This window comes from Spinacia oleracea, chromosome 5, assembly GCF_020520425.1.
Source record: "Spinacia oleracea cultivar Varoflay chromosome 5, BTI_SOV_V1, whole genome shotgun sequence".
Lineage (NCBI taxonomy): Eukaryota > Viridiplantae > Streptophyta > Magnoliopsida > Caryophyllales > Amaranthaceae > Spinacia > Spinacia oleracea.
Genome location: NC_079491.1, coordinates 26977564 through 27003468, shown reverse-complemented (window position 1 = coordinate 27003468; position 25905 = coordinate 26977564). Strand labels below are relative to the sequence as shown.

The 25905-nt window shown below is 33.0% G+C and overlaps 2 protein-coding genes across 2 annotated transcripts; both read right to left on the bottom strand.

Moving 5' to 3' along the window:
- Positions 1 to 14544: 14544 nt before the first annotated feature.
- On the bottom strand, positions 14545 to 17551 carry LOC110785114 (uncharacterized). The gene is made up of 6 exons (XM_021989556.2): positions 17416 to 17551; positions 15518 to 15721; positions 15333 to 15440; positions 15160 to 15241; positions 14965 to 15070; positions 14545 to 14820 (listed from the first exon to the last, which is right to left on the bottom strand). The coding sequence occupies exons 2-6, from the start codon at positions 15685 to 15687 to the stop codon at positions 14789 to 14791; spliced, it is 498 nt and encodes a 165-aa protein (XP_021845248.1). The 5' UTR covers positions 15688 to 15721; positions 17416 to 17551; the 3' UTR covers positions 14545 to 14788.
- On the bottom strand, positions 17418 to 18338 carry LOC110785127 (auxin-responsive protein IAA13-like). Its single transcript, XM_021989568.1, has 2 exons — positions 18074 to 18338; positions 17418 to 17551 (listed from the first exon to the last, which is right to left on the bottom strand). The coding sequence occupies exons 1-2, from the start codon at positions 18336 to 18338 to the stop codon at positions 17418 to 17420; spliced, it is 399 nt and encodes a 132-aa protein (XP_021845260.1).
- Positions 18339 to 25905: the final 7567 nt, after the last annotated feature.

Here is a 25905-nt window from a genome sequence, read left to right as displayed (position 1 = left end):
TCGTGTAGACTCGGATCCTGACAGTGCCAATGTCTTTTCATTTTAGGCCCAAATGACTTTAAGCCCAAATTTTCATTTGTCTTTGGCCGAAAGAACGCCATTATCCTTGGGATTATTCTTGCGTGAATCTGGTCCACAATAATATTAGTATGGACCCAAAATTAATAGTTTTCTTTAGCACCTTTTTACATTCATAGTGACCCTTAATGTTCATGTATTAACTATAATAAATTAAACATCAAAATTCTTAGGCATAGTAACCATTTTTTGAAGCATAGTAACCCTATGTTTTTAAAGCGAATTGTGACCTTAAAATTGCATTATTCAAGCACAACATGTATCAACGACACTAATTTGATATTCTTTTCATAATAATTATAATAAAATGCCAAAATAAATTAGGAACAAATTGTTCACTTTATTTTAAGGCATGATCCACAATAAATTTAGTGTGGACCAAGTCTATTTAAGAATAACATTTATCCTTGACTACGGAGTAGATCTGAACTTATTATTCTCATATGTACATCTTAGACCCTGTTTCTTTTTTGCTTAAGTGCAGTTTCATGATTTATTTCATAATTGATAATTCAGTTTAGTCCAGTTCAGTTCAGTACAGTTTAGGACCATTCAGTTAAGTTCAGTTAATTCTAGTTCAGTTTATTCAATTCAATTCAATTCAACTTATTATTATTATTACTATTATTATTATTATTATTATTATAAATCAAATGCTAACAAAATCAAAAAATTTACAAATAGTTAGTGGGAAGCCGAGATACAATCTGGGCCCCCACTCCCCTGGCTATAGCAAAGCCTATCCTAGTGAAAATGTGAGCAGCAGCACGAGCCCCAATGTCTTATTATTATTATTATTATTATTATTATTATTATTATTATTATTATTATTATTATTATATATAACTTATTATTATTATTATATATAACTTATTATTTACTGTTAATTTATTATTAATTACTATAATTTATTATTTATCATTTATTATTATGATTTATTAATTAATTACATATTATTAATTATTTGTTGTGAAATACAAAGAAGGAGAGAGAAATTGGGAGAGAACAAATGTGTGTTTTATTCCATAAATAACTAGTCGTTTGACCCGTGCCTTAGGATATAGAATATCTTATGTGTGTTATTTATTTATTTTTGAAATTTGGGTGGTTGGTGAGTGTTCGTCTTTAGTTTTTATGTTTTATTGTTATACGTAGTACGAGCTGAGTACTTATTATGTAATTTAGCCAAAATAGGTTATAACTACACTAAAATAAACCTATGAAATGAACCTAAAACATCTTTATTTTATGGAAAAATTAGTTATCTTAAAGGTATTACACGTGTTCTTATTTATATAAGAGTTCTACGAAAAATATTTTCTTGGAGTCATTGTATTTCATCCGTAAGGATAATTTCAGATAATCCGCCTAATTTTTATTTCCTCATAAAAATAAAATAAAAATTAAAAAAAAGTACAAGAATTTTTCGACAAATATAACGCAGGCACTTGAGGAACGTTGATGCGAATTTTGAAATATGTGAATTTGTTCATGCCCAAACTTGAACCTCGCTGTTTTCATGAGTCCCAAAATACATCATTCACTACAGTCATGTACAAATATTTAACAATCATGTAATCATATTACTACATCATACATCATAAGAAAATACAGTATAGATAAGTGCAACTCTAATAAAGTTCTTCGTATGATATTTTAACTGATATTCAAATCAATGAAGGATCTATAAATAAACATTTTGTGCGTACTTCTATTATCCATCTCCAATATATACATGATGTGATTTGGTACATAGTACTCTCCGTAGTAAATTAGTAATACTAATATGAAGTAACTGTCATTTTTAAATAAAATAAATACACTTAATTTAAAGGTTGAATGAGTGAGCCAATTTAATGGAGAATTAATTGGTTTGGAATGTTGAAAGGGGAAGAATCAGAAGATGAAGGAGTTGGTGTTAGTTTTTTTATTTTTGTTTTATTTTTAAAGGAGAGTAATAGATGAGACACGTGTCTATCTAGGTATAGATTTTGACATTTTGTTGAGACACATGTCCTCTTATAATGTTTGGTTTTCTTTTTTATAAACTAGGTATAGATGGGGTATATATACATACAATAGAATATGGTTTGCTTGGAGAGCAATAAACCCTAAGATCTAGAATATTCTGGAAATATACTAGGGGTATAATAGGCATCCACATAATATTTCAAAACACTACCCCTTGGATGTCCATTATTGAAGATTATGCCTCATTAAAACCTTACTAGGAAAACCCCGTGGGATAAAAACCTAGTGAAGGGAAAAAAGTACATCATTCTTCATAATACGCTTGAGATGTTGCCTCATTAAAAACCTTACCAGGAAAACCCAGTGGGACAAAACCTTGGTTAAGGGAAAAGGAGTGCAACGCGTATTTCCCCCCTAATGAATACATCACTTGAGATCTTCTGGTGCAATCAATCCAATATTGTTGAGTAACTTCTCAAATGTAGCAGCATGAAGTTCCATGAAAATTGATTCTCCAAAGTTTAACTTGAATCTTCAGTCCTTCACTTGAACAGATGAGGTGAATATTTATATCACCAATATTTTGAAAATAATACATGTAAGATCATGTGCTTTTCTATCTCATATAAGATAAATTTGTTTTTTATTTTCCCGATGCATAATATAATAATATTTTAGCTTCACTTGAGATAAATACGTTTTCTTATACAAAACTTATCCATACATATTGGACATATATACCTTCTTCTGGAGGTCATAAATGGTAGTTTCCGATCAACAATGATCAAACTTTCTTTGGTCATACTTTCATGATAATACATGATAAATAACAATATCATTGTCCAACTTGGAGGTATAATATAGCTAATAATGTTATTTATGGTTCTTCTGGACCATAACATAATATCCATTGAAGGACATTACATACCTTTATCTTATATTTTAAGAGGATTCATATTTGTACAAGAATTCTTTCATGAATAAATTAATATGTATATTTCAAAACTCTCAAGAATTCAAACTACTGGTTGAGACGACATTTCAAAATTACACTTTTAGAGTTTTGATAATATCTCATCAATGTTGGGATGTTTATATGCAAAAACTCAAAGGGATAGATGTTTAAGAACATCATGTATAAGCTCTCAGAGAACTCTTATTTGCATGAATCATAACATGCTATTAAATTAACATCATATACTTCTTATGTAACTACTAGCCCAACGAAGTAAGAATCTCTTCTTATAAATTTCTACCAAAATTTGCAAATTTGTCTTATTATGCTTTGATGCATATTCATGTACTTCATGATAATAGGTTAGAAACTTTTGCATTCAATATAAAATTCATAACTGGATAAATCAAAATCATACAATGATAAAATGTAAAATGAATTAAATGTATGATGAATAATGAATGATGCATTTACCTATTAATTACACATGCCTATGAATGTAAGACTCAAAACGCAAAATATTGTACATTGTGGATATTTCAAATCTATAACTTATTGGACTTTAGGTCCATGAGCTCATTTGATCATCATAGTTATTTCTACATCAAAAAATAGACATAAATTTATGATCCCCTATTCAAAGTCCATTATTTCTCGCATATGTATTATATTTCGGTTCCATCATCTACCAGTATCCTCAAAAAATTTCAACATATAATTTGAATGCTATTCATCAAGGATATCTGAATACTTATTTAATAGATACCATTCATCTTTTCTCATGGGCATCGATATCTATACCACTTTAAGGGTATTTCATACACTATATTAGTGTTTTCTTTATTTTCAATAATATCATCAACTGCATTGTCTTGCCTTATTTTTCATATAAATAAACCTATATCTTATCATTATATTGGAATCGTATATATAATCTACACTTCGGGTGTAAGATTCAAATAAAATTGGCAAGATATATATTTCTCAACACTTATTATAGGTAACATCGAGCATTATGACTATCATATACCTTTATGTTTCTAGACATGTAAAGCTTAACATAATTAAGTCATAGATATTTATATCCAAACATGTTTTGAGGACATAAAGTTAGCATATAAACTTATTCATATAGGGATCAACTTATTATCTTTCAATTTTGCCAACTTATTCTAGCTCGTCTCCCCTTAAGTTGGGAAAATATTTTCAATAATATTATGGGGCATAAAATCTTTCACCAACTAATAATACACTTTTCGACGTGTATTTTAATAAATGTTTCATACTTTCGTTCTCTCCTAGAGATTAACATTGAACATGGGGAGTGGATGCACTGTGCAATTGTATTTTTTCTTCTTCATATTTTCTCATTTTGTGCTAACGTATGATTGCCCCAATCAAGAGATTTACGATACTTAAATCAATCACAAAACACTTGTAAACTTCTTGGGGATCTTCAAGTCACCTGCTATCATTATGGTAAACTTCAGGTCACTTACTATCATGGTGAACTTCAAATTATCTATCATTATACAAGTTTTCAAAGTCATTGATATCTCTTGTATTTCTTTTCTCAATCGATTCTTTATAACTATTCGATTGAAATACAACTCAGCCTCATAATTATGTCTTGTCTTTCAATATATACACATATGAGGGAGTGTCAGCATATTAACCTTTATTTGACAAGAATTTTCAAATTCTTATGACGGGTGTTCTTAAACCCGGTTGACTGAATTATCACATCTTTCGTATATAATATTCATATAAAATATTTCATTCGGTAACTTCTGGTTATCTTCCCGGAGTGATTACTGTAATTATAAATTATTATAATTTGGAGATATTGTGATGTGATATAACGATACAAACTAGTGTCTCAATTGTAATAGCAAAACAATCTGACAAAACTTATGGAAATACAACTTATATTCTTCTGGAGTATTCATTGTAATTGTGGTACATATCAATTTTAATAAACATATTCATCTTTCTTCATCTTCAGGATGATATCAATATCATAAACTCATACTTGTGTTCATAAAAAGAGTTAATGATTTATGAACAAAAACTTGTACCACATTTAACATCCATGTATCATTTTTAATCCATATACCGCCACTATTTTGTAAAGTTAAAAGCTATCTCCCATGATCTTTTCATATATTCAATTCTTAACTATCATGGGAGCAATTTTACCTACTCACTAAACATATCTCTTCATAATCTATTGTCATTATATATGCGGGATATTTTTTATTTTTTTTAGACTTTTATAACATAATGACTAGTTATTTCCTCCATGAGAGGTGATCAAGCAATCAACCATGTTCAAATAGTTGTCCAAAATCAATTTCTCCAAATTCATAAACCGGATTTTCAAAATAGGAACCACCCAAAATAATACTGTAATCCCTCGTAAAATTATAAATGTTATTAATATATTTCAACGTATAGTTAATTATATTTAAATATAATTTACGAATTTTAGAAATAAATATGTAAATTAACGTATATTTATTTTATTACATTCAAAATATTTTAACGATTTATGAAATCAAAAATAATTTTAGAATTTTATGTTGAAAAGAATTTGAATTACGAAAACACGTTTGAATTTTGAAAACAATCCTAATCGGTTTTAGATTCAAATACTAAAACTAAATCCTAATCTTAGCCCAAATTGGTGAAGCCCAAATAAATAAACCCATAGTTCCCTCTCCTTGCTTTTCACGTAAAACAACAAAAAAAAATCTCATACCCATAACTCACTCCTCTCGTGAAACTCTCACGCCCAAAAACCCAAAACCTCTCACTGCTTTCTTATTGCGCCATCGCCGTCGAGCCGCCACCGTCGGCGTCCCTGTTCCTCCACCGTCCGTCTGGTAAGCCACCCTTCTCTTCTCCTTCGTACCCTTCCCGTTTATTACTCCTCCTCTCTCCTTAATCGGGTCTTCTATTTTCTCACATCCACCACCGAGGACCATCAGCCACCTTCTTCGTTCCCCTGCACGCTGCACCGCCCACCTGCAGCGTCGCTGCTTCGCCGGTCCAGCCAACAATCCTTCTCCTCCTCTTTGTTGCTTGCTACTACCCTCGACGGCAGCCGCGTGCTCAGTCGCACAGTACCACCAGGCGACCACCCTCACCTGAGCCCAGCCACGCACCCCCGTGTGCGACTCTGCCGTCCAACCGTTCCACAGCCTTGCCCTTGTCCGCCGGCAGCCTTACTCCATTCCGCTTTTGGTTAATTCTTAAACCCTAAACTAATTTAATGTTTTAATTACGTTTTATTAATCTAATTCATGTTTTCTTGAATTAAATTTATAGTTTTTATTATTTAATTATGAATTTGGATTATATGTTTTGCATAATTAAATTATTAATTTTCATAGAATGTAATTAAATTGAAATAAGAATTTTAATTATTAAAGCATGAATTTTTAAGGTTTTAATAGTTTTGAAATCATGGTAGGATGATTATAAGTTATTAAAGTTATTGTTTTTATGATTTCAAACATGTTGATTATGTTTTGGAGTAGTTTGAAATTAGTTTATGTTGCTGAAAATTGCAAAGGGCATGTTTATTGGAGTTTGTAATAATTGGCGATATTTAGTGTAGTAATCACTATGTTAGGAGGTTTAGTAGTTAAGTTTTGATTTTGGGGAATGCTCTAATTATGTTTAGGAAGGGTTTGAAGCACCCTAATGTTGCTGAAAATTCAATGTGAATTGATATGAATCTATATTGGTTGTTTTTAGGCGGAGAATTCTCGATCTGTAGGCGACTTTTGAAAGTGTTAAAGTGGCCTATCAATTTGTTTACACAAGGTACGTACATACCTGTGTGTTTGTGAATGTGTGCTATTGTTGAAACTATGTTGAATGTATGTGTGGACTGGTTTATGTTGGAAATTTCATGATTCAATGTCGTTGAATGAATGCATTGAGCATAGAACTTTATTATGAGAATCATAACATGTTAGCATGGATGATTGATGCAAGCATGCCAGTTGGGAACTTTATATTATTTTATATATATTGGTTTAGATCGATTGATCGTTGTTCCCTTTTAGCATTTCACTACTTTATGAGGGCCGAGGACCTTGTTTAGTAAGTTGAAACTTTATACCTATATCAAGGGGTTAACCATTGTTAAAGGAAAGGTTGAATTAATTGGAACGAGTTCGTGATTGATAAGTTTGTGATCGCTTGCTTAATTCCAAGATAAAAACAATTGTGAATACTTGTTGATTACGTGATTGATGTGATTGATGAGTCATAACAAATTTATTAATTGGTAACTCATGTATAGTGAAACTGAGTAGCAATAGCTTTAGATTGTGCACGTCTGAAGTGACGGACAATCAGGAATTGGGGTCATGGGTCGCCTATGGCTTTTTCTGGGGCTGGATTGATCACCGGTTCTATTTTATTCAAAAGTTCCTCGATATCGCAGGTCATTGGGGTTACAGAGTCGCGCCCATACCTCGTCTTCCGTAGTGAAGGCTTCTAGTAGACAACTCGGTCCATTGACTATTTCAATTAAAATAATGTTAATGATACAAAGGTCTAGTCTAGTCAAATGTGGTTTTCAAGTTATTATGTTTGGGTCGTCCTTACTTATGTTTCATTAGTATCATGTTAAGAATGTTCGTTTAAAAGAATCATATTAGGATTATTATTGATTTAGTATGTAGTACTCACCTTTGCTGATTACGTGCTGTAATCCCCGTAAATTTATGAATTTTATTAATATATTTTAACGTATAGTTATTTATATTTAAATAGAATTTACGAATTTTAGTAATAAATATATAATTAACGTAGATTTACTTTATTTTATTACGTTCTAAATATTTTAACGATTTATGCAATCTAAAATAATTTTAGAATTCTATTTTGAAAAGAATTTGGATTACGAAAACACGTTTGAATTTGGGAAACAATCCTAATCGGTTTTGGATTCAAACATTAAAGCTCAATCCTAATCCTAGCCCAACTCGATAAAGCCCAAAGTAAGTAAACCCATAATAAACCCAAATTGAAACCCCTCCACGTGAATCCGAATATCAAACCCCTCCTTTTGCTTTTGCTTCACGTAAAACACATTGCTAGCTGCTTCACGTGCACCAGCCAAAACCCTCAAAACTTAACTCCTCTATTTGCAGCCGTCGCCGCCGGACCGCCGCCCCTGCGCCACCGCCCTTCGCCAGTCGGTACTCCCTCTCCTTCTCTTCCCTCTTGCTCTTTCTTCCTTTCTTTATTTTGTCGTTTTTCGCTCCTCCTTAAGCCTTGTGTTCTTGTTACTTGAACAACACCTCCGCCGCCGACGTCGACCAGTCACCCCCACTGTGTCGCCGCCGCCGACAGCACCAGCCACCGCCCTCCTTCATCTCTCCCTCTCGCTCGTGGAACTCTTCCACTTCGTTGCTTCTTTGTTTCTTGCTCACAGCCACGTGCAACCACCACCGCGACCACCTGCGGCCACCTGCCGCGTCGCCTAGCTCCACGACCGCCCAGTACAGCTGTCGTGCCTCCCTGCCGCCGGCCAGCGCCCCTTCTATCCTCTTTTTGGTTAATCTCTTAAAAACCCTTAACTAATTAATTGTTTTAATTTGGTTTTATTTATGTAATTTATGTTTTACTGTATGGTTTTTTTTATTAATTTCAGATTTATATGATTTATGTAATTTAATTCTTAATTTTCAGATTTCATAAATTGTTTGAAACGAGAATTTGAATTATTTAAAGCATGAATTTTAAGGTTTTAATATTTTAAATTCATGGTAGGATGATTATAAGTTATTAAATTATTATTTTTACGATTTTAAGTATGTTGGATATATTTTGGAGTAGTTTGGAATTAATGTATATTGCTGGAAATTGTGAATGGGCATGTTTATTGGAGTTTACGATAATTGGCGATCATTAGTGTAGTAATCACTATGTTATGAGGTTTAGTAGTTACGTTTTGATATTGGGGAATTCTCTAATTTATGTTTAAGAAGGGTTTGAGGCACCCTAATGTTGCTGAAAATTCAATGTGAATTGATATGAGTCTATATTGGTTGTTGTTAGGTGGAGAATTCTCCGTAGGCGACTTTTGAATTATTAAAGTGGTCCCGCAGTTTGTTTACACAAGGTACGTACATACCTGTGTGCTTGGGAACGTGTGTTATTATTGAAACCATGTTGAATTTGTCGATGAACTTGGTTATGTTGGAATTTACATGTTTAATGTTGTTGGATGAAAATGTTGAACATATATTTCGTTATGGAAATTATAACATGTTAGTATGGATGATTGATGCAAGCATGTTGGTTGGGAACACTAGATTATTTATATATATTGGTTTAGATCGATTGATCGTGGTTCCCTTTTAGCTTTTCACTACTTTATGAGGGCCGAGGACCTTGTTTAGTAAGTTGAAACCTTATACCCATATACAGGGGTTGATCATTGTTAAAGGAAATGTTGAGTTAATTAGAATGATTCTTGATTGATACCTTTGTGATCACTTACTTAATTCCAAGATAAAAACAATTGTGAATAATTGTTGATGGTATGACTTATGTGATTGTTGAGTCATGACATAGTTTTAATTTGTAAATCATGTAAAGTGAAACTGAGTAGCAATAGCTTTAGACTGTGCACGTCTGAAGTGACGGACAAACAGGAGTTGGGGTTCATGGTGGTAGCCCATGGCCTTTTCTGGGACCGGATTGATCACCGTGTTCTATTTTTATTCAAAAGTTCCTCGATATCGCAGGTCACTGAGTTTACGAAGTCGCGCCCGTAACTCGTCTTCCTTAGTGAAGCTTCTAGCTAGACAACTCGGTCCATTGACTATTTCAATTAAAATAATATTATTGTTATAAAAGTTCTAGTCCAGTCTTGCCTAGTCTAGTCAAGTGTGGTCTTGAAATTAATATGTTTTGGTTTCCCTTACTTATGTTTTATTAGTATCATGTTAGGATTGTTCGTTTAATAGAATCATGTTAGGATTATTATTGATTTAGTATGTAGTACTCAGCTTTGCTGATTACGTGCTTTGTTTGTGTGTGTTGATCATGGCTATGCCTTATTGATCCTGTGATGACCCATTTTGGTGAGCAGGCTCTAAGGATCAATAAGCGTATCCCATCTACTGGTTTGAAGATGATACATCATTGGGATCGGGATTAGAGAGCTTGTATTTATTTTGTTTTGCTAAGTGATTTGGGTTTTGTTAAGTTGGACTTTAAACCTGTCATACTATTTACATTTCCTTATTTTCGTTGATTAGTTTTTGGGACTAAATCTGTAATCGATTATTTATAAACCTAAAGTTATTTTTAAAGTTTTCCGCTGCAAAATTCTGAATAAGCCGGTACGTTTTCACACGGGCGATAATGCCTTGATAAATCTATACGTTTGATATTAAAAGGATATTTTAGAAAAGAGAGAATTGTCGGGGTGTTACACGTGCTTTATTTGTGTGGGTTGATCATGGCTATGCCTTATTGATCCTGTGATGACCCATTTTGGTGAGCAGTCTCTAAGGATCGATAAGCGTTGCCCATCTACAGGTTTGAAGATGCTGCATCATTGGGATCGGGATTAGGGAGCTAGTAGTTTAGTTTTATTTGCTAAAGTAACTTTGGTTTGTTTAATTGGACTTTAAACTTGTTGAACTAGTTACATCGACTTTGCTTTCGTTGGTTGGTTTTGGAATTAATCTCGTAGTTGACTATTTATAAATTTAAAGTTAGTTTTATGTTTTCCGCTGCAAAATTCTGAATAAGCCGTTACGTTTTCACACGGGCGATAATGTCTTGATAATTCTCTACGTTTTATATAAAAAGGTTATTTTAGAAAAGAGAGAATTATCGGGGTGTTACAAATACCATGTCTAAAGCATATAAAACATAAAATCATAATACGATCATAAGGTTCACAACATAAATACACAATTACCATAGGTAAACTATTGGAGTTTCATACTTAAAATCAATATATATCATTTGAAATTTAATTATTCCCTCCCACTACAAAAAAAAAACGCAGCACATTGTGACGCTTTTTGGGCCAAATTGCGACGGAAAATAGTGTCTCTATTTCACATAGCAACGCTCTGGTAGAGAGTCGCAATTTTCATTGCCGCTATTTACCGACGCTTTAGAGCGTCACATTTTGCAAAAATAACGATGTATTTAGCAGGCACTATTGGGGATATAGAGGCTCTTTAGGTAGTCGCAATATTTAGACTAAAAAAAGTGTCCTTGTTTGCACGCTTATAGACGCATTTCTCCGCCATTATCCACCATAAAACGATGCTTTTCGCAACCGAAATATATAGACTCTTATTAGAGTTCCTATCTTTACTTTCGTGCGAGTTCTCTCCATTCCCTCCAAAATAATTTAGACCCTTTGGAGCGTCACAATTTATATATATATATATATATATATATATATATATATATATATATATATATATATATATATATATATATATATATATATATATATATATATATATATATATATATATATATATATATATATATATATATATATATATATATATATATATATATCAATTAATCTAAAATCATGAATTATCTATAAAAATATATATTGACCATAGATGATAGTAATCAAATACTCAATCTACTACATTATCATAAAACATTGTAACGTCATGCTTTGATTAATTTAGAAAAAGTGATAACAATCATCCGGTCCATACATTAAATTAATTTGCAGAGTCTAGTCAACTGAAATAAAAGCAATATGTTAAAAAAAAAAAAAAAAAACAACTTCCTAACATCATTTTTTCCACAAGATAGTCCAAAACTAAATAAAAACTAATTTTCCTGACTACGTACGAACTAATTACCAAGTAAACTTGTTGCTATGCTAGCTTAGCTTCAATTGTTCTCTTGATCTACATTTTACCATTACCATTTGAATCATCAATAATCTGCAAAGAAAATTTAATATGTCAAATATATATACAAAGCATGATGAACATATTTTAAAATCAAGGAAAAATTAATAGTAATCTAAACTACTAGTAACAGAAACACAAAAACATGGAAACAAATGCATACACGCCCCAATGTGACGAGTCTGGGAAGAGAATTCACACAATCAAGAAAAAGATTCCTATTAGACCTCATAAGTTGAATGATAATGCATTGACTAGCTTTTCTTTCACAACTATAATTAGAGCATAGTACAATAAACTTCCTTTTTGATGATCGGAGTTCAACATTTGCACAAATTTAAATGAATACACTGCACCATACCCAATCACGGGCCACAACTACTCGTAAGAAACCAGTGTATAAAGACTAAAACGTCCAAGTTCTCGAATATCAAGTTTATACATTATCATAAACACAATCACTCCCATACCAGGTTAGCTATGCATAGTAGTTGCTCTAGTTCACTTTAAAAAAAATAGTCCAACCCAAAGAATGAAAGATCCTATAGAAGCAAGGAGATCCTTAAAAGTAGTAGCTAAGCAAGTGTGTTGCATTGCCCTTACTTCCTCTCACCTATCAATTTTGTCTCGGCCTCACAGGTTCACATGGACAAACTCTTTATTTCAATATTTTCTGCTCAAAACTTAGAACAGAAGATGATTCATACGGAGTATGTAGTTGAATGATAATGCAGACTTGTTATACCTTCACAAGTATGAGAATGGACAATGGTTTATTAGTTCATAACCCATTGATTTTAATCAAAACTCAAACAACTTTTAGTTTCTATGCCATTTAGCATCTTTCTTGTGCCCAACTGATATATATTTGCTTTTTCCTACATATTTTGAATGACATATATCCTTCCTTTTTTTACAGGAGTATACAAATAAGAAGATGAAATCACCATTAACCACAAAGATATAGTCACAGGTTTTCACTTGCAACAAGTAATAGACTAACAGTGAAATGAAGGTTTACTGCTGAGACCACTCTCACCAAGAACGACATTTACTTTAATGGCACACAATGGGGATCGCTTAAAAAAAGAGAAAAAGAGAACCTATGAAGTGAAACCGACCCTTTCACATCAATTCAAATACACAATATTATGTCAAGCACAACAACTTTCTAGAGGTACATAAAGTAAGAATTAAACAAATTAAAGGAAAGACATCCAAAACATCAATAATGATAGTAGCATTTTCTGTACTGAACTTGTTAAGACTAAGTGGCAAGATCTAAGAAATTCGGTGATAGAAGAAACAGGAAATGGCCATCCAAGTATTGTTTACAAACTTGACTAGTTTTTCATAATTACTTCTCAGAAGTATACAACGGCCTAGTAGATATAGTTACTCCTTAATCCTTTTCACTGCAGATCCATACAAATTTATCTTTTGGTTCTTGTTCTGTGATAAAACACATTACCATAAGCCAATTTTCACTGCAGTGTGGGACCTTATGCTAATTTCCATCAAATGTCATGTGAAATGAGAAACAAGAACCAATATATGCTATTACAGTTTGGCATGTCAAAAAACTTTAGCAGTCTCGATAGCAAAAAATCCTCCAAAAAGCACCGCACATAACACAGCAAAGTCATAGCCTTATTTCCCAAAAGGATGGGGTCGGCTGCATGAAAATTGATCTTTTATATATATATATATATATATATATATATATATATATATATATTTATATAAACTACAGGTGTTTATTCCACAAGAGGGATATTGAATTCACTTAACCATAAAATGTGAATCTCCGATACTCCAGGTCAGAAAAGAACTGATCTGAACAGAACTGATCTGACCAGTTTTGATTATTTCTGATAAGATCAGTTCTGTTCTAACCAGTTCTATTTAGATCAGTTATGAACTGATCAGATCAGTTCTGAACTAATCAGACCAGTTTTGAACTGATCAGACCAGTTTTGAACTGATCAGACCAGTTATGTTCTGATCAATTAGTTCTGTTATGACCAGTTCTGTTTAGATCAGTTATGTTCTGACCAGTTTTGTTTAGATTAGTTATGTTCTGATCAGTTTAGTTAAGACCAGTTCAGTTCAAGCTTATATTTCACCTGCTGATGTCAAAGAAGGTAATGGTCATGGATTACATCGCGGAGTTTTGAGCTAGAACCACTAGTAGAAAAAACCCTTATTGCAGCGGGCTTTTAGACCCCTGTTGCAGCGTACATCGTATGCTGCAACTGGGGGGGGCTGCAACAAGTCTGAACTTGTTGCAGCGTACAATGTTCGCTGCAAAAAGAACTTTTTTGCAGCGTACATTTGCATGTACGCTGCAACGAGTGTCAAAATTTTGGCAAAATTATTGACTTGTTTCATCGTACAAAGAAGTGTACGCTGCAAAAAAAACTCCACTTGTTGCAGGGTACATCTATTTGTACACTGCAACAAGTCAATATTTTGCCAAATTTTACACCCTTGTTGCAGCGTACATATATATATGTACGCTGCAACAAAGCACTTTTGGCCGGAAAATTCTAATTTTGCTTAGGGATTTTGCACCAAATATAGAAACTTGTCATAACAATAATAGAATATCGCAACCTGTATAACAAATATATAAACAATAATTGTAGTTTTGTATACATCCCAAAACCAAAGTGCACGTACTAATATATTTAAATATATGTACGTTCCAATTTCAACGTACGCATGCATTTTGACATAAAAGATTGTTCTATACATCTAAACCAACTCGATCAAGCTCCCTCAGGTCAATAATAAATACTTGTTGGTAAAAAACTTCGCCCATTGCTCACGAACCACATCAATTTCCTCACTAGCATAAGGTGCAGTCCTCGGAGTATAGACCTTACAAAAACAAAAATTTGATGGGAGCATTAGATCGATTAAATGCAAATGAAATGTCACATTTTAACATTCAAGCAACTAATGACAATGTACTAATAGTCTAGAATACAAATCAATTAAGAGTAAGAAAAATTAATTACTTACCAGTTACCTCATCTAGCCGGCCTTCATAGTCATGTAACGTGACTATCTCTAACATGAACTTCATAACGTAATAGCCACACTCCGTTCCGCCGATTTGTTGAGCACACTGATTAAGAAACATAATACTTTATCTTGTAAGGCCAATAGTTAATAAAAACAAAGCAAAAGTTAATTAAGTAACATGTTAAGTTATACCTCTATATGAATGGGTTTACACGACTTAAAACTCGTTTTATTCGGACAACTCCCACCATTGCACTTGTACACTTGGTATGCCCTAGAAAATTAACGAAACACGAGTACTCATGAATATGATTTTGGCTTAGGTTTCTTAAAGACTAATGTAATTTGTAAGCAAAAGAACTTACAAACTCAAGATTCCCCATGCATAATCTGTTCGACGTGGATCTCTAGCAGAATCGAAAATATATACACAACCTCTACGTAGGTCCATCATGTATAAATTCCAATGATTTCTGTATAATTTATAAATGATATAGTAAATATTTAACAACAATAATAATTATATATGAAACTTATATAACACACTTACTCTTGATTATATGGGATTAAAAACCAATTGGTTAGGTTAGGATTACCCATCTTCTCCTTTTCAATTTCAGCTTGGAAATTTTTTCTCAAATACATTGTTGGCGCTCCAGGGTCGGCCTTGATTCTAGTGCTTGACATAATCTCAGGACAAATGAACGAAATCCGAGACATTTCAAATGATTTGGTATGATCGTGCAATAAACACCTACAAAATAAACAAGATTACACTTTTAGGAGCGATAAAGAAAAAAACTTCAAAGAAATAATAGTTAACAACAATAAAACATTTAGCAATTAGCATTTGTATTAATCATAAATATATTGGAATGAGTCTTGGAAACTTGAAAATCTCATTTTAGCTCTAAATATGACTTATACCGACCCAATGAGTCTAAAATGTGCATAAATAGGTTCGAATGAGCTTTAGAAACTTAAAACTATGCATATTAGTCATGTAATAAGAATCAAATGAGTCCTTAGGTTCTTTAGTTCAAAGTTGGGAGCGGAAATGTCATTTTAACTCTAAATATGACCTATAACGACCCAACGAGCCTTAAATGTGCATAAATAGGTTCAAATGAGTTTTAGAAACTTAAAACTATGCATATTAGTCAAGTAATAAGAATCAAATGTATTATTAGGTTCTTTAGTTCAAAGTTGGGAGCGAAAATGTCATTTTAGCTCTAAATATGACTTATAAATACCCAATGAGCCTTAAATGTGCATAAATAGGTTCAAATGAGTTTTAGAAACTTAAAAATATGCATATTAGTCATGTAATAAGAATCAAATGAGTCCTTAGGTTATTTAGTTCAAAGTTGGGAGCGGAAATGTCATTTTAGCTCTAAATATGACCTATAACGACCCAATGAGCCTTAAATGTGCATAAATAGGTTCAAATGAGTTTTAGAAAGTTAAAACTATGCATATTAGTAATGTAATAAGAATCAAATGTATCCTTAGGTTCTTTAGTTCAAAGTTGGGAGCGAAAATGTCATTTTAGCTCTAAATATGACCTATAAATACCCAATGAGCCTTAAATGTGCATAAATAAGTCCAAATGAGTTTTAGAAACTTAAAAATATGCATATTAGTCATGTAATAAGAATCAAATGAGTCCTTAGGTTCTTTAGTTCAAAGTTGGGAGCGGAAATGTCATTTTAGCTCTAAATATGACCTATAACGACCCAACGAGCCTTAAATGTGCATAAATAGGTTCAAATGAGTTTTATAAACTTAAAACTATGCATATTAGTCATGTAATAAGAATCAAATGTATCCTTAGGTTCTTTAGTTCAAAGTTGGGAGCGGAAATGTCATTTTAGCTCTAAATATGACCTATAACGACCCAATGAGTCTTAAATGTGCATAAATAGGTTCAAATGAGTTTTAGAAACTTAAAACTATGCATATGACCTAACAACTCAATTAACCTTAAATGTGCATAGAGAGATTGGAATGAGTCTTGGAAACTTAAACTAAGCATATTAATAATGAAACTTAAACAAAATATAATTTTTAAATCAAAATGGTTTGCTTCAGGGGTTGCAAGTTAATGTCCAAAAGGAACTCTAAGTTCTGTTTAGTTCAAGATTCTCAAGCAAAAGGAACTTATCTTATATAGACCAGACCGGCATAAGAACATTAGAACTTAAACTCTAAAGCATTAGCAGATTTATCCAATACGTTGTTGACTTGTTCACTAGTTGTTGCTATGATCTGTAACTGACAGATTTACAAATCCTTCTCCGAGAGCAAAAAAAACATGGTGCAAATTTCGAGTGTCAAATTGATCTGAAACTGAGCATTTACTAATACAAAACTAGAAAAGGAAGAAACAAAATCCATAACATAATACCTCAGAAATCCATGTAGACGCTGGCTTAAGTGAAAACATACCCCTAAGGAACATCTCTAACAAGCATCCGGTCTCCATCTTTATCTTCATAAGTAAGCACAAAATCTGATGATCCATCTAATAACATTGAAGGTCTCGTCATTTTGGGCATCAACGTAAGCTCCTCTCCACTTGATTCTGAGGGAACATAAATAGCAATAATTACTCACCAAAAGTAAGGACATTTCAGACACAAGTGCGCTGCTAGACAAACAGATACTTCATATCACAACACGAAATGGTTGGTTTCAACTATTGCCAATACCACACCCGCCTAGAACTAAGACCTCAGGACTTTCATCCCTGACTAGAAATTAGAGCCACTCTTGTCCATACCACTATGTATTCTGATCATAAAGTTGCTTTGAAGTTATGCCATTAAAACTTTTTCTTTTTTTTCTTCCCTTGATTGCTAAACATTTATACCCTTTCAAGAAATTATCCTATCATCAAGAAAGCAAAAAGCAACCACTAATATGTAAACCAATTAAAGAAAAACAACAAAAATACTCTATCAAATCAAATCAGCATAAAAAGAAAGGATTCTCATTTTATCACTCAATATTGATCTATCTTATTAAGCTTAATTATATTCAAGTTACTATATCATCAAAAAATAAAATGAAACAGAAAAAAAAGAGCAAAGTTGCAAGAGCATACTCTCAACAGCTCCATTAGTGAACATATCCTCCAACATTAGCCCTAACGACTCGTAGCTCGAGTGCGCATTAAGATCGACCTTCCTTCCAATTGCAACACCATCCATATTCACCTTCACAAACAAGCAACTTTTATGTGGAACTCTCTCCTTGGCGTTACCCTTCTCCTCAGCACTATACATAACATCTTTCCGTTTCATTTCATCAAACTCTGCCTTGCTTTCTTCATTCGCAACCGATTTAGCTTGGTTCACCATGCTGTTCATCCTGTATGCCCTTATTGGAGGACATCCCACAACTTGATTGCTCTCACACAACAGTAAACACCACCCACCAAAATTTAATCATGAAAAAACAATTCCAACAAGATAAATTACAAAGTTAACAAAACTCCTTGAAAATAAAGACTAATTCAGTCTAAAAACCCAATATAAGTAATCATTGTACTCAATTTTTTAAATTACGATAGAAATAGATGAAATTGCTCTGAAAATACAAAACAAACCTGCAAATTATACACCCAAATTCATGAATTACCAATAAAACAGATGAAACTGCTGACAATTATAAAACCGTCAAACAAACCAACAAATTATTCACCCAAAATTCATTTAAAAAAACAGGTGAAATTGCAGTCAAACCTCAAAACTGAAACTCCCAAAATTACTAAACCATCTAAAAAACGGGGGAAATCAACACATGAAAAATACCCAAAATTGAAAGTAAGAAGAAAAATAAGAGTAAAATACCTAACAGCCGTAGGAGAAATGACGCGCTTAGTACCAGAAGAAGCATTGTGATTGTTAACAGGAGAAATTAAACAAATCAATTGCTATACACAAATCAATTGCTAAGAACACAGTGTTCCTTTTTCATACAAATTTATACGAAAATCTAAGAGATTGAATCAAAAGTTATTACAATAACATAATAAACAAAATCTGAATCCAAATCTGACCATTTTGTCCAAAATCAATCCAAATCCAATAACCAATTAAATCGCGATTTAGGGTTCTTCGTCATATTACTTTTCCATATATATTCTCTGTAAATCAAAATGCAATAAAATTATCAAATTAAAAACATAAAATCACTAATACAACTAACCTTCGTTGTTCGCAATTCACTTATGTAGATTTCACTTGTTCGTTACTTAGATCCATTCGAAAATCAAAATCGAGACTTTTAGGGTTTCTATATAACGAATTTGTTTATTTTTTCGGGAAATTCTTGGAATGCTACAGATTTTGTACAATAATATGAACAATTTGCAAATATATTTTGCGAGAATTTGTAAAAATCTGGAAAAAAATTGGATCAGCGACTAAGCTGAGGGAAGAAGAAGGGAGTTGAGCGCGGGACTATGAAATATTTGGTCTAGATTTTTGAGATTATTTTGTCTTTGAATTAACCAAATACTTGTTGCAGCGAAAAGTTTTACTACATGCTATTGCTATTGCAGGGGGCTTTTACAACGTACGCTGCAACAGTAACGGGCTATTGCAGGGGGCTTTTACAACGTACGCTGCAACAAATGTTTTGCAGGGAACAATTAATTTGTACGCTGCAACAACCCTTTAAAGGGTTTGACCCGCGTTGACCGACTGGTTGTTGAAGCGTATTTATATATGTACGCTGCAACAAGGGTGCTGCAACAGGGGTTTTTTCTACTAGTGAATCTAGGATCGATTAGTGTGCTGGAGGGGAGAGATTGATTTTTATGCACAAAGCAGCTAAGTTGGGTCCACATAGCTAGAAATTCTCATTTGGTTTGAAATAGTAATTCGCTATATAAAATTTTCTCAGTTTTAGTAAGTTGTTGGATATAGTGAGTCCGTGAGTGTGTATGAAATTATTGTAGTAGTGAAGGACAACCATACCAAGGTAGACGAACTGTATATTGAAATCTGTGCACAATGGATTTTGTTGTTCCAGAACCCATCGTTTCTTGCTTGACACATTGATACCAATTGAAGAAAACATACATGCACCGATAACTATTTCATGTTTACTATGACAATCATATGATACTTCATTCGTTCATAAACAATCTTCTTGTTAGGTTTATGCACGTACAAGTTAAGAGTTAGTAGTATTTTATGGTTTATTTTATGCATTTTGGGATTATGCATTTGGGATAATGAGGTAGTTAATTGGCATTGTTTGGTTCGGTAACTAGCTTAATGCTTTCCAATTGTCATTTTATAGTCACGATAATAGATTTTAATCTAATCAAGTTCATATTTTGATATTCACTGAAAATTAGGTTTTTGAGTTTGTATTCACATACACTAACCTCCACAAGCCAATCAATAAGAATTACTCTCATGCTTGGACTGATATCATGTTGTACATATTCCATGTAGTCGACGCAAAGCCTTGGATTAAGCTGCAAGGACGCAAAAACATACTCCGTAACATGAATAAGAAATACGAAGTACATAATAGCCGGGAAAAAAAAAATTACACCTACCCACCCTTTTAAATATTTCTTTTACTTTATCATATTTAATTATATTTACTCACCTTTTTACGCACCCTCCTTTCTTGTCTTAAAATTTGTGCAAATAACAACTATAAATATCATTATGAACCAGAGTTAGTATGTTTGGTCAAAACACGACTCTAAATAGTACACTATATGTTGCACTCCGTAGCTAATATATTAATTTTCTTTTATACTATTATTCCGAAGTACTTAAAACATTAGAACATCATTCATGTCACGTTTAAAATTCTCAGCCAAATCGCAGCCAACCACTAGTCTTATTTTTTTTTTTTGAGATAAACCACTAGCCTTTTAAAATTATAAAGTAAAACAAATATCGTACTCTAAAAAGGGAGAAGTAATACAAATTTTGTAAAGAGCAAACATAAGTCGCCCAACCCTTCGTACAAAAGTTACAAGACCCATAGAAACCCAGCGTTGACACGTCAAAGTTCCACAATATTTGACAAAAAACGGTGGGTGTAGGGGTGTCAATTCTCAATCCGACCCAGTGAACCCGATGGGTTTGTCCGACCGTTTAGAATCCGAACCGTTTAGAACCCGCAAGTTAAAATCCGAAATCCGATCCGATCCGATTATATTCAACCCGAATCCGACCCAACCCGTTAGTATTGATCCGATTAAGATTCGAATCCGTTAACAGACCGATCCGTGACAATCCGAATCCATTTAATCCGATCCGAAGCGATCCGAAACCCGTTTATGATCTGATCCGTTTCAATCCGAATCCGTTCCAACCCGAGGAATATCCGTTTAATCCGATCTGTTTTTAACCCGTGACCCGTTTAATCCGACCTGTTTCAACCCGTGACCCGTTTAATCCGATTCGTTTTTAATTCGTGACCCGTTTAATCCGACCCTTTTCAACCCGTGACCCGTTTAATCCGATCCGTTTTTAATCCGATCCGAACGTTTAATCCAAACCAATTTCCGTTGCTAGAGTTTTTTAGTTATTCAAGGCATTGTTCTTAACCGTTGGTGTTAATGAGCCGAGCCGAGATCGAACATGTATAGGCTCGGCTCGAGCTCGATAAGGATAAGCATAGGCTCGGCTCGAGCTTAAAACTCATCAAGCTTTGAAAACCAAGCTCGGCTCGAGCTCAATAAGCTCAAACTCGGCTCGAGGCTCGACATAACTCGAAGCTCGATATAGGCTAGACGAAACACGTACTAAATATTCTTAAGTAGGCCAAGTTTCCTAGTTTACAAAAAGTATAACCAAGGCCCATAACAATGAAGCTTGTTAAGGCCCAACTGTGCTAGTTAGATGCTTAACAAGTTTCTAGCACTTTTATAACAAGTATTAGGTCTTTTCTCATTCTTCCTCATCCATGTGGGAGTTTCTAACCCTTTTATAAGTAATAGTAGCCTTCTTACCATTCTACCTCATCGATGTGGGAATGCACAAGTACCTCAATAAATCTCTTCTACTTACATACTTTCCTTAATAAGGGCAATTTATTCCAAAGTTCTTGGAATTTTTTTTCTTACTACCAAACCTTGAACACGTTTCATTAATAACCCGTGTATCATACTCGTGGATTATGGTAATGGTTTAATTTGCTGATTCATATTCACTTAATTTTATTTATAACCCAAATAAGTAATTGAACGTGTTGTCATTTAAACTTATTTTATTGTTATTAAAAGTTATATTTTCAATAGAGGTGATAAGTAATTGAACATGTTGTCATTTAAACTTATTTTATTGTTATTAAAAGTTATATTTTCAATAGAGGTGTATTATTGAATAGTTATAGACTTATAAACATAGACACACTTATAGAACTAGATATTTATAAACTTATAACGACATAAAGTTACATAATTATATAGAGATAGACTGATAGCTTTATATAGTTAGTCATATAGTGTTGTACGATTACTCGTTCCGTAAACGATTACAGATGTATATCCTTATAGTTACATTCTTGTGTTGTTTTAGTTAAAAGTTAAAAACTATATATGATCATCACTATCAGTTATTAATTTGTTAGAGTAATCGTTATTAATCGTTATAAATTATAATCGTTAATTCGTTACAGTATTATAGAGATTATGTTACGGACTTACAGTATTATAGAATTACTATTGTTAGACTTGTAAACATTATAAACTTACTTGACTCTATATTTATAATGTGATAGAAATATAAAATTATATATTTGTAAACTTATAATCTTATAAAAAAGTATATATAGTTGTAGCTTATAGAGTTATTTACTTTGTAATTATCGTTTGATAACCATATAGTTATATAATTGTGTAGTTATAGCCTTACAAAGTTTATTGTATGGTTATAGTCGTACAGATGGTTATCATCATCAATCCACAAGATATCCAATTTCGTATATGAAAAAATTATAAAAACTTGATATTCTGAAAATATATATCGAGACCAATATAACAAGATCTTACATGATAACATTTTGATGTATATAAATTCTAATAGTGAGAATCTATGGTCAAAGTTTTCATACTTTGGACACATATTCTAAGACGTAAACTACTTTCAGGAATGGAGGTAGTATTAAACCAAGTTATAAAATATACTCAATAACTTATATTACTGATCTTAAATTCTTATTACTTTTAAAAGTTAGTTATCGTTTGCGTCCCCTAATTAAGCCATCGATATTATAATATATAATTTGGAACCGAACTGACCCAAATTCCAACCCACTACCAAATAACCCGATCCGATAACTATCCTAACCAATATAAAACTGAATCCAATGTAACCAGGCTAAATTTGTTTCAATCCGACCCATTTTAGTCTGTTACCGATTAATCCGATCCGATATGAATCCGATCCGATTTGAATCCGATCCGAAATGAATCCGATCCGAAATGAATCCGATCCGAAATGAATCCGATCCGAAATGAATCCGATCCGATCTGAATCCGCCCGACATGAACCCGAACCCGTTATAGTCCGACTAAACCCGTTAGCAATCCGTCATATTCCAATCCGATCCGATCCGACCCAAACCGACTACAATCCGACCAGTTTACAACCCGACCCGATATGAATCTGTGAATAAAAAATCCGACCCGATCCGGTCCGTTAAGTTTTCAATCCGATCCGATCCGATCCGTTAGCCAAATTAATCCGTTCCAATCCGATCCGTTCCAATCCGAATCCGATGAGTCTGACCCAAACCCGATCCGTTGATCCGATTTGACACCCCTAGGTGGGTGTCATAACAAACAGAAAACCCCATAAAACTTGAAAAAATTGGGAGATAGGATCGTAGGAATGGGCTTGGTAGGTGGGGTGGACAAAACAAAACAAATTGCTCTTGTTATATTCATTCTTCTGTTACAACAACCATAAAATAGCACTTTACTTGTACTTCTAGCTTAAAATACAACTTCTTGAATCATATACTCGAATTCGGTTCAACCCTAATTTGTACTTCGTGCTACCCTTATTTCAAAATTAGTTACAAAATCTTGTCTTTTGGTGTTACTCTCTTATCTTAAGTTATCATTTAATTCGTATTTTAATGTAATACTTTTTGTTAGATACAATTATTTATATATAAAACAAAGTGTATGCAATCTACTATAAACTTAAGTATTACGGAGTACTCCGTACTGGTGGTACCTAAAACTTGTGATGATCCATATTCTAACAATATTATTTGCCTTTTATAATTCCCTTTAAAATAAGAAACAGTGATCACAACATGAGAGAAAAATTACTTTAAATAATCCGACCTTTCGACGATTTCCTGTTAATAATCCAACATTTGGATTATTATCTAATAATCTAACATTTGCACCCCATTAACTTTTATTGCACCCAACAGGTCACCAACCTGATACAACAGGTTACCCATACACGTGTAATGCAATAATTTGTTCTAAGTTTTTTGTTTTTTCTTTCATCTTCCTTCTTAATTTTTTCCCTATCATCTTCCTTGCTCCTGCAACTGGTAGATTCCTTATCTCTCTCCTCTTTCCTTAATGTTTTTGTTGTCTTTAATTTATCCTCCATTCCTCCTCCTTCCCCATTTCTGCATTTCATTAATTTGTTCATCCCATCATCTCTTTCTTCCCAAAATCAAAGGATCCGGCCCAATCCATATAACATCAATTTCACTCAAAAAATCATACTCCAAGCTTTCCTCAACATTTACCCCCCTTTCCCCACAACTCCGTCTATCTGAACCTTTTAGTTGTCCAATTTTTTGTGATCGATTCCATCAATTGCAAAGGAACCGGTAACATCATACTCAATGACTCGCGCAATCCTAGATTGAATATCTAAAATGATTATGATTCGTGGTTTATTGCAAGTGTGACAAACTCATAATCAATCACAAAAACAGCACCATCCATTTCAGTTTATTTTTTGAAGAAATCAACAACATAAAAGAACTTACAAAGTTTATTTGGTATTAGAGATAGATAATGAAGAATTGACGAATTTCTATTGAAATTTTATAAACCACTGAGTATGAGCAAGGATATCTATGATTATATAAAGAACGGAAATGTGAGATCGAATGGGTGGGAACTGGGAAATGGAGATTTCAAGGTAGGCCAATTGGGTTCATACATATATGAAGGTGCAAATGCGGGTAGGCTGCAATGTTAACTAACCACCCTTGCTTCTGTCACCTCCTTTATTTGGTTATAATCAATCCACACCATCTCAGAACAACCCATCAAAAAGTCCATAAAATCAAACAAAACCCAGTAATTAACTCTTTTCTAAAATTTACAAACCTAAAAATGAATTACCAAAAAAAAAAAAGATTTGATTTTTATAGAAATTAAGGAAAAGAGCTAGGAATTTAACTTATTGTAGGATAGAGATGAAAGAATTGATTGTAGGGGAGAGAGAAAATGGTCTCCAAGAAGAATAGGGAGGAAGAGGAAGGAGGTAGAACGCTGAAAAATGGAGGGAGCAGAGGGGGAAGGAGAAAGAACAGAGAAAGGAGAGAAAAAAAAGTTACCTTCTTACCCGGTTACCGGTCAAATAGGTGCAACAAAAGTTAATGGGGTGCATAAGTTGGATTATTATATAATAATTCAAAGGTTGGATTATTAACGGAAAATCGTCAAAAGGTTGGATTATTTAAAGTAATTTTTCCAAACATTTAAGGTGACGAGTCTTCACACCCATCAAAGTATACGGAGTAAAAGGGTAACTTTTTTATGTGTCGGGTAAAACATTATAGACCCGATACACACAATGACACAATACCAATTGAAAAAGAAAATAAAAAAATAAAAAAAAACCAGAAAAATTTACGGGGGTGTGAAAATTCGACGAAGAGGAAAGAAGAAGGTAAACACTAAACAGGGACATA